The following is a 10000-nucleotide window of genomic DNA, read 5'->3' as shown; positions in this document are numbered from 1 at the left end:
CTTACCATACAGACCAAGAATAAAAGGGTAGTAAGATATTAATTTTATTATATCTCTGAGGTAATCAGGAGTGTGGGAAAGGAAACTACGATTGTTCGAGAGTTTCAATAGATGAAGCGAAATACATATAATTATGACAGACCTAGTGACCCACATTACAGTATTTTATCTTTTCTCCTGACCTTACCATTCTGGAAACAAAACACCATTTCTTTTTTTGAAATGGTTTCTTGTTGAAATAGTTGCTTGCAAGACTGAAATAGTTGCTTGCAAGACTGAAAGAGTTTTACAAATTTATGTGACATAAACAACATGAAAAACTTGCAAGAGAATGTATGTTTTATCAAAAGTTCAGATTTAGCAGGCAGTGCTGTAGAATACAGCTCACTAAATCAGCAAATCACAGTGAGTGTACTATATGAGAAATAAGATAATGTGCATATTGCACCTATCGAAAAAAAATGAAACTCATGAACAAGTGAAGCCACTGATAGAAGCTCTTGTTTAGTCACATAAGAAAAGGTTAGTGTTGCTACAACCCAGCTGCTTTCAGGAACAACTCAGCCCTGCTGTGTCCCTAACAAATGTTGCCTACACTAAGTCTGTTAAGAACTGGCTACATAAGCTATTCTCAGAACCAAGTACGGTATACCTTTTCCTAACTGGCCTGGTTTTATTTGCCAAAGACCTGAATGAAGGGCGTGACGGGTCCAGAACATGCGCAATGTGGACAAGGCTTTCTTCGTTCAGGGATGTCAAATGAGACAGAAGGAATTTTACTTGACTAAGGATAGTCTCAGGCTGCAAAGGAGAATAGGTAATGGTGACAACATAATTATCATTGTGCATATTAATGAGTCAGTCAATGGATAGGGTATCATAATGTCTCCAAGTATAATTTAGTCAAAAAAATGAATGGCCTCAAAAAATAAAATACAGTTTCAAACAAAAATTCTGCATTTCAAGAGGAGATGAGGGGAATGGCTGTAGAGACAGAACAACAAATCAAAGCAGTGTCCAACATGAAATATATTATCCATAATTTTATTTATGGCAAAGCAGACCATGGATTGATTAGTACAATGTAATAACTTGCCACCTGTTGGATGACTGACCGCTGACTGTTGGTCAACCTGTTGGCAGCTAAATAAAAAAGGCCAGTCTCATGAACTACTACGTGGGAGGTTATTCGATCAGCATGAGTGGCATTCTGGAAAGAACCTTCTCAACGGGCCTCCGAGCTATGAGATCACATGAATAGCTACCAACAGTCATCAAATGAAACAAGTCCAATTGCTGGAACTGGTGAACTGAAACTTCAATTTGACGTTACATTGATCACTGATCTTAATAATAATAATAATAATAATAATAATAATAATAGCTTTATTTATTCTGGTAAATCCATCTCTCCTTTAAAGGGAAGTTATGTAAAGTTATGTAAGAGTGAGTTGGTCAGTTGTACCTTTGACAGCAAGAAAGCAACAGCTTCATTTGGATCCATAGACTGAATAAAAGCTCCTGTATAAAAGAAATAATACTGTCTCATAGCAATGCTGACATGATGTTATGCTATTGGGAACAGCTTTTTGCCTAACTGATTCCAATGACAAAGACCTCACAGTGACTGTCTTAATACATGTACACGTATGCAGGGATGGCGCAGTGGTGAGAGCACTTGCCTCCCACCAATGTGGCCCGGGTTTGATTCCGAGACTCTGCGTCATGTGTGGGTTGAGTTTGTTGGTTCTCTACTCTGCACCGAGAGGTTTTCTCCGGGTACTCCAGTTTCCCCTCTCCTCAAAAACCAACATTTGACTTGATTTGCATTGATTATTAATTTTACTTTACAGAGTTCCCAATTAGTGCTCCAGCGCTAAATCGACTAGACACTTACTAAATAAAGTTCCTTTCCTTTCCTTTCCTCTTTCTAAAGGAGTTTGTCAGGGCTGTGTTGTAAGTTTCCACCAGCACTTTTTCCCTCCGTAATAGGCCTTAAGCATAATTACGGAATATGCTCAAAACTCACCACCATGCCTCATTTGTGCAAAATTATTCACATCATCTGGACATACAATACTGCTTCCATGTGGGTTTTCTTTACAAGTTTGCCCCTTTGAAATTTAGTAAATTGAAGCATTATAATGCTAAAAGTTACGAGTTTGATTTTCAAATTCAGGGCTTGGTGGTGAAATTATAGCTAGTTAGACATCATCACACGTAAGGGCTATAAGGTCCCAAGTGAAATGAATATAAAAAGTGGCCAAATAAATTAACTATTCTCACCATTGGCAAAGGTGCTGACAATTTCTGTGAATCCTCTGGAAGCCAGCTTGGTCTGCAGTTCTGTTGACAGGTGAAACTGTCCTTTTTGTGCAAGAATTTCCAATGTCTGCTCCATCATACCTCTTGCCTGTTGAGCAAAGTTACTTCAACATATAACATTGAGCTATTCAAGAGTCTGAGACTTGAGCAATATCATCTGTTTGCCAATGGATAACAGAGTGTGTAACATCTGGTTGTATTACATGGCTTCTGGAATGGAAGCAAGTTTAAGCAACAGGGAAATCTAATAAAAAAGGAACCTTTTCTTTAAGAACACACATAACAAACTCAACCCACATATAACGGTGGGTCTGGGAATCAAAGCGGGCCACATTGGTGGGAGGCAAGTACTCTCACCACTGTGCCATCCCTGTAATATTATTAATGTAATATCTGGGTGTATACATTTTAAGAGACTCAGAAATGCAATCAGTTTAAGTGACATTTAAAACTATAATTTCTGTTTAACAGACTGCACAGTCAAGAATGTAAAAATGTTTGGGAAACAGTGTGCAGAGATTAAGTATTGTGTTTATGGCAAATGGTTGAAATTTGCATTTACCGAAAACCAAATGAACAAACCTGGTTGACAATTTGTCATGTGACTAATATTCACCAGAATAAAGAAAACCTGAGACCAAATACTGTCTGTTCTGAACTGATTTGTTGAAGACAACAGATATTAGCTCATTGCTTACCTGTTAGATTTGGATATCTACAGTGTAGCACCTTCCCAAAGAAGAAAGGCAGCTATATATTAGCTAGCCATTTTCTTTTACTCTTCAACATAAACACCATAGGGCCGTTTGTACGAGAGAAAATAAGCTGCGGCTTACTCTGGCCGCGGCGTACATAATACGCAAAAGGAACTATTTATACGAGTGTAAACTCCCAGGCCAGGACAAGCCGCGGCTTGAGAAAGCCGTGAACGTAGATTTTGTACCATTTATACGGGGTGTTCACGTCTTGAGTAAGCCACGGCCAGAGTAAGCCGCGGCTTATTTTCTCTCGTACAAACGGCCCTGTGAAAGAGCACGTGTAATACCTGCTCATAGAAGAAGCTGTACAACTGGCTACTTTAATAGACAGAGTCTAGCTATAAAAGCCTCCGTTAGCCATCCAAGGTTCACTTGGCAGTTTGTCTTCTATAGTAAACCAACTAGCTGTTGGCATTTGTTAAAGTTTTTTCCCCTTCCTCCCTCCCTTTGGAGATGGGTTGGGTTTATCGCCTTGCCTTCATTAAAATTGGGTCACTCCTGCGAGGTGCGGTTAAGTCTGCGCAGCGACTTCCCCCAAGCTTGTTGGCTCGTTTGCCTTTGTACATTGCTCGCTACCAATACTCTTGTCTTATCCAGCACGTGCTGTTTACCAATCAGCTCGTAGTGCTGGGGAGATAAGTGAGGTTGTTCTATATCACGCAATCCGGAAGTCGCATAGGCTAACCAGTCGCAAGGCAGTGTTCCCCTCAAAAATCGCCAATACGTCTGTTGTCTCGTTCTATTGTGCCTTACGTTATGCGTTAAAAGCTAACTATGTTGATACCAAGGAACAGTGACATTAAAAAAGCCCTAATGTGAAATCTCTCGAAAACACTGCTCACACATGCAACAAGTTGGTGACCTACACTGAATGAACCAGATTTATTAATGACTCAAAGTAGCCGTAACAGTATAGGCTACCTGAAGCATAAATTATTGTTGGATAATAATCACCTTAGCCACATCGAACATGAAGTTCTTCATGCCATATGCTGCCAGCTGCTCTAACGCAGTAACTTCATCATAATCAAAGTTGTCATTAAGGAATTGGCTGAAAAGTAAAGGGTACATGACTTGGGTGTACCAAAAAGCTTGATCACTATTCACTTGCCATATTATTTGTACAGCTGCAGTACTTCTGTTCATGGACTTGATAATTATTTGTCCCAATTTTAGATTATTCTGAGCAATAAATTGAGCCTTCAGGGTTCTGCGAGGAACTCTTATACATATGTTGTATGTAGGATTAAGCGAAAGCTGCATAGGAGACAAGTAACTGGCCCCAAGAACAAAAATAACAATTTTGTTGGCCAGTTTTTGATACTAGTATTGGATTCTTTTTGCACATACGATTAATAAAATATGAAAACCAGAGCCACAGCATTGTATACTCCTCTGAATTTGGCTGTGGGGACACACTTATCCACAGAATAATATTACTGGAAACTGATCCTGTTTGTGAACTCAAGGGCACAATAGCAGGCCTGGGGTATATGTTTGTTCCTCAAATCTTTTAGAACCATTTTGCAACTGCATCTTTAAAAAGTCCATATTAAATTGCAAGAATTCTACACTGCATGCGCCTTGAATGCGAATAATAAGTACCGGTATGAATGTTTACCTAAAGGCATCTGAGAGTGCAGAGTGCTTAATAATATCACCACTGCTGTTCAGTACCTGTTTAAAAAATTTAAAGGGAAATAATGCCTAATTAGAGAGAGTTTGCTTCACTGCCACACGGAATGGCAGAGGTAATTATAAGGAATTTTAAGTTTTTTTTTTTTGCATTTTGACTGGTTTATTCTCTTCTACCTCTGCTAGTACTAAGAAAACAAAAACTTGTAGCTGCACACAGTCATAATATTATTGTAAATACTTAAGCATAGCGTGACATGCAGACTCTAAAATGGACAAATAACACATTTCTTATTAATTTCCATAACTTAGCCTGATCGACTTTCTGGGGATTGACTTTAAACAATTACTTAGTTTATTGCTATAGTAGGCACAGTTTTTGCTTTGTATGTCATCATTTGCAAATAAAGTTGTTACTATATAGATTTAGCCAAGCGTAAAAGCGAAGCTCCTGTTTCTAACCCCAGAAAGCAATATAGTGTACATGGAAATAATTAATAATGCTTCTGCATAAAGTACAAAATTAATCGTCATTATCACTGTATACAGTTTACAGTGATCAAACAGATCAAACACCTCTGAGCTGACAGCAGTGAACAAACGAGCCTTGCAAACAATAACCAACTAACCCTAACAAATTTAATCAACATCTAAAACTGAAATTACAAGCACAGTAATCTCTTTCACAACATTTTCCGTTTGACTATTAATCTCTACTCCCTCTCTCTTCAGTTTAGAACACCAACTTCTCTCAAGGCTTTCTTCGCTGACATTTCTCAAATTTTGTCACCACTTGTCTCATGCTCTTTCGCTTTTCTTTTACTTTCCTGCTCTTTATCCCGTTGCTCATCACTAATGTGATTTGCAAAATGCAACGCTGCCACGCAATTTCCCGCCAAGGAAAATTGCCCGAACACTCCTGTCCCCAGAGGCTCTCCTGCCTCCCCACCTCCACCCCAACAGTCTGTACGGGCGGACAGAAGGACGTACATGACGTCATAACCAAATTAAATTTTTCGCATGGATAGATTTCCCTAAAAATCTTACCCAAGGTGCTCCGCTGGCGTGCTTTGCGCTCCTGAGCTCTGCAATAAATTACTTTTGCACTGGCATTAAAGTCTAAAATTATTTGAATATCAGAATGCAATTCTACATTTGCCTAATGATTAGAAAAATTATTATATAAAAGAGGACAGCTGTGCAGTCTGCTGAACTACTAACCTGTTGAATGAAGCAGATCAGAGTCAGATTAGATAGTTGTTTCCTTTCAGCAGTGTGAACATCACTATGCTTGCTCAGCACCTTCAAAAGAGCAAAAGGAAAAAATAAATGAAACTAAAGAAATGGGTACTAAATATTTCTCTACAAGCAAAATGGTCTTGTTTCAAAATAATTTTGATGCACAAAAATTAAATTTTATCAAACAAACAACAAATTAAGATTTGCAAGCTGAGATTTTAGAGTGAAGGACAAATGCTTGACATATCCACACAGAAATCTTTGTTACAGTGAGTGGTTATCTTATTTCTATTAACTCATTTGATAGAGCAGTTTTCAATTCAATGTCGTAAAATAAGTACCAAAGAAATTACTTTGACCAATCACAGCAGGTAAAAACAGTGCAATGAACCACTCCAAATTTGTAGCAATTCCATGTAACTTGCTAAAAGCGTGGGAAAAATCGCAAATACAAGCCGTGATTGGTTTTGGTTTCCTCTGCATTGGTATATAAACTAGGGCGAGATTTTTAAACCAATCACTATGCGTAGCAACTGATATCGCGTAATTACTTTTGACAACCATTTGAAAACTGCTCTGCAACTGAATTTTCTTGTTTCGTTCCCCACTTACACAGCACCACAGTTTCTTTGGGAGCTAACCCCTCAATTTCAATGCTCCTGGCATACAATAGGTCAGCTTACAGGTCTGGGGTCCTAGTCTTAACAATGTCTCCTAGCCTTTGGCTTCAGTGTTTATTATTTTATCTCACCTCAGTTGTGGCAGGTGGATGAAGATAGACTTAATGAATATACCATAAAACTGCCACACCCCAAACTTGAATGTTCAACTTTGAGAAAATAATTGTTTGGAAGGTTTGAAACAACAAATAATTATTATAGCACCTAGACAGTGAATGGACAAGTTCACATTAAGAACACAATCTGTGAAGTTGTCAAACTTTCCTCTGAATTATTTAAGTAAACAAAATCACAGTTAACTTGTTTTTCTTTTCAAAGAAACCATCTTTCAGATTAAAGGTACAAAAATTATATACTGTATTGGTTTGATTCTTGTCAAAAGAATTGCTTGAAACCAAGAAAGAAACCTGAAATGCATACATTATTGACACAACAAACAAAAACTCATCAGCATAATCTTTAATGTCAGCAAATGGATCAGGGTCTGAATCATTCTCCCAGATTTTTCCATTCTCTGTGTTGTCCAGAGCATTTTGTAATTGAGCACTTCTGGGAAAGCTCAGCTGGAACTACCTCTTATGCTGCATAAATCCAGCCACAATAGTGGCAGGTAGCATTTTTTTGCATACCAATTATATCAATAATTTTAGAACTTGAGTTCGAAGTTGTCATGAAGATAAGCTGCCCCCTGATTTGGCCTCATATTTTTATGTTACTAAAAAGATGTGGCTTTATACTCAGGCTTTTACGGATTTACTATACAGCAGGTGATTCAATTGGCTCTAAGAGTCCTTACTGTATCCTAGGTAGTGGTGATTTATCCTGTGAATGGTGATACTCATTCTTCAATTAACTGAGGCCCGTAGGACATTCTACCTTTCCTACATGCATAGTATCAATCATCTCAGTTGCTTGATGTAGCTAAGAGAAAGCATGTTTATTACCTGTCTCAGATATCCCAGAATATCTGCAACCCTCGAATGTTTAGCGAACTGAGCGACTCGTTTCTCAAATGAGCACTATAGATATAAAGACAACAAATCAAACCCTGTATCTCTTTGGTTGACTTTTAAATGTTTCTTAACCCCAACATGTTTATAGCTTTGTTAAGACACTGGTCTGCTTAGAAAAGAAGGACTTCCTGTCTGGTCCAGATAGACTGCTAACAGTCCAGTAAAACCATCCCCTTTAGTCACGCAATTGAGCCAAGGGGAGAATGGGGATAGAGCGCTATCCCCATTCTCCCCTCAGCTCGCTTGTGTGACTAAAGGGGGTGGTTTGACTGACTTAGAAGGGTCTACTAGCAGTCTAGGTCCAGGAACTAAATAGAAGAAAGTGTTTGTGTTACTCAGATTCCAATCATGTCTTCCTCCTCTTCTATCTCACTGTTGTCATTATATATACTTTAAGACACTCACACAGTATTTAAGGGAAGGGTCCTGGTTATTGTGACATAGTTTTTTGTTCATTACTAACATGTCATGGCTAAATGAGCAACTGTTTGAGATACATGATGTATGAAATGCATACGTCACTCAAAAATCTGCACAAAAGTGCTGCAAAGTGATACTCACACATATTGGTAACGATGATGATGATGATGATGATGATGATGATGATGGTGATGGTGATAGAACTGTGTGTATCAAATAACCACTTTGTTAAAGAAGCTTTTAACACTGGTTTAAGTTATGTCCATCTACCTTTGATAAATGGTACAACTCCAATGCATGCGCATAATTTTCATTTTCAAGTGCCTCGTCACCGGCCATCTGAATTAGAAAAAAACCAAGGTTTTTCCTTTCATCTACAAACAAATTTGAAGGAAAATAATGTTCTTGTACTTGTCACTCATTCTTGAAACCAAGGTTTACCGGTGGAATATACATGTACACAATAGAAGATTTTACCAATTACTCACCTCATACAGTTTATTCACATCTAGTCCAGATGCAATGGCCAGTATGTCAGCAGCTGAAGTGTCTTTCCTATTAACAGCCAGCTCAAGAAAGAGTTTTTCGGGGGATATTCTTGGCTGGCAGCAGTACACACCTGATGTAGTTACCAAGACTACACCATCCACAGTTTGCATAACTCCACCACAGCTGCTTGTAACTTCAGCATCATTCACAACACTTTCCACTGCCTCACAGTGTTGAAACATGGCCACTAATTTTTCGCCCGGAGGTAACAGAAATGTCTGAATGATACTTGATTCCATTTTCTGCCAATTTAAAAAACAACCATTATAATTCCCTGAGATTGAACATGTAGTTTACCAGTAAAGACATCATTTTACCAAGTTGACATTCCCTGCCTCCTCCATTAGTGATAAGACTACAGTTGCACCTCTATGAAGCACATTCCTTTCCTGTTGAGCCAACCTCTTCCAGAAGCCATTTTTATTTTACAAGTTAGAGTTCCAAATGTAGTCTTAGTTAAACACCTGGGTCCAGTTGTTCAAAAGACGATTGCTAAAATTTTCAGTTGGCTTAACAGTGAACATAAAAACGTTGCAATGAACTTTCCCCCTCTAATTTCTACTTCAATGTCGAAAAATAACATAATTGAGAAATTGTTTCTGTGTCTGTCATATGCAAAACCAGATACCTCTCCCTTGATACTTCAGAATGAATGGACCAAGAGCTCAGGTGATATAGTGTATACATGTATGTTGTAGTTCAGTTTTGACATCTGGTTTAATTTTTTTTAAACCAGTCCAGAATTTTTTTAAACTGGTTTATTTTTATTTTATTGCCTGTCTAAAAAAGGGATTTTCCTTTTTGGGGGTGCAGTTAAAAAACAGGGACTTGGTTTTTTGGGGGGTCTCAAAAAGAACATAATATTCCTTTCTTCCATTCTACTTCTCCCACCCCTCCCTGATCTTCCCCATTACCTATACCTACCCCACACCCTACCCACCCCCCCCCCCCCTAGAACACCCCTCACAGACTTTTCACACTTATCTCAAGACTTTTCTTCTTACTCACCCAAACTTGACCTTGAAATCCTATCTCTGGATCTTTTGCCCACTTATATTATAAGTCTAATAAAATATCTTGAAATGGGTGGTGTTATAAAAAAAATTGGACTGGCTCAAAAAATCTGTACTGGTTCAAAAAAAATTAAACCAGAGGTCAAAATTGAACTACAACATATACATTGCAATGGCTGGTAATCCATTTGGTTCAAGTCATCAAAGGAGAATTGTTTTGTGCCATTCTTTTTCTAGTTTCTAAGCAAGATATTACAATGCTAAAAGAAAGACAGGTGACATAAGAACAAGAAGCTGGAAATCAGAGAGGAAATCAGAGAAGAAATTATGGAGAAAAGGAGAGAAGTTCAGAGCTCTTACATCACAGT

At 38.2% G+C, this 10000-nt stretch overlaps 1 protein-coding gene across 2 annotated transcripts in view; it reads right to left on the bottom strand.

Moving 5' to 3' along the window:
- Positions 1 to 10000, bottom strand: part of LOC138056832 (uncharacterized) — a 54863-nt gene that overhangs the window by 31227 nt on the left and 13636 nt on the right. The window contains exons 12-20 of one of the 2 annotated variants that reach the window (XM_068902744.1): positions 8559 to 8861; positions 8341 to 8409; positions 7582 to 7656; positions 5940 to 6020; positions 4705 to 4760; positions 4038 to 4134; positions 2287 to 2413; positions 1466 to 1521; positions 653 to 801 (exon numbers count right to left, since the gene is read on the bottom strand). In XM_068902744.1, the coding sequence (XP_068758845.1) occupies positions 653 to 801; positions 1466 to 1521; positions 2287 to 2413; positions 4038 to 4134; positions 4705 to 4760; positions 5940 to 6020; positions 7582 to 7656; positions 8341 to 8409; positions 8559 to 8861 (1013 nt within the window). Of the gene's footprint in view, positions 1 to 652; positions 802 to 1465; positions 1522 to 2286; positions 2414 to 4037; positions 4135 to 4704; positions 4761 to 5939; positions 6021 to 7581; positions 7657 to 8340; positions 8410 to 8558; positions 8866 to 10000 lie in introns of both variants that reach the window. The other variant, XM_068902743.1, reaches the window with a different exon arrangement.

Source organism: Montipora capricornis, chromosome 7 (assembly GCF_036669925.1).
Source record: "Montipora capricornis isolate CH-2021 chromosome 7, ASM3666992v2, whole genome shotgun sequence".
Lineage (NCBI taxonomy): Eukaryota > Metazoa > Cnidaria > Anthozoa > Scleractinia > Acroporidae > Montipora > Montipora capricornis.
This window is presented reverse-complemented; position numbering and strand designations above follow the sequence as displayed.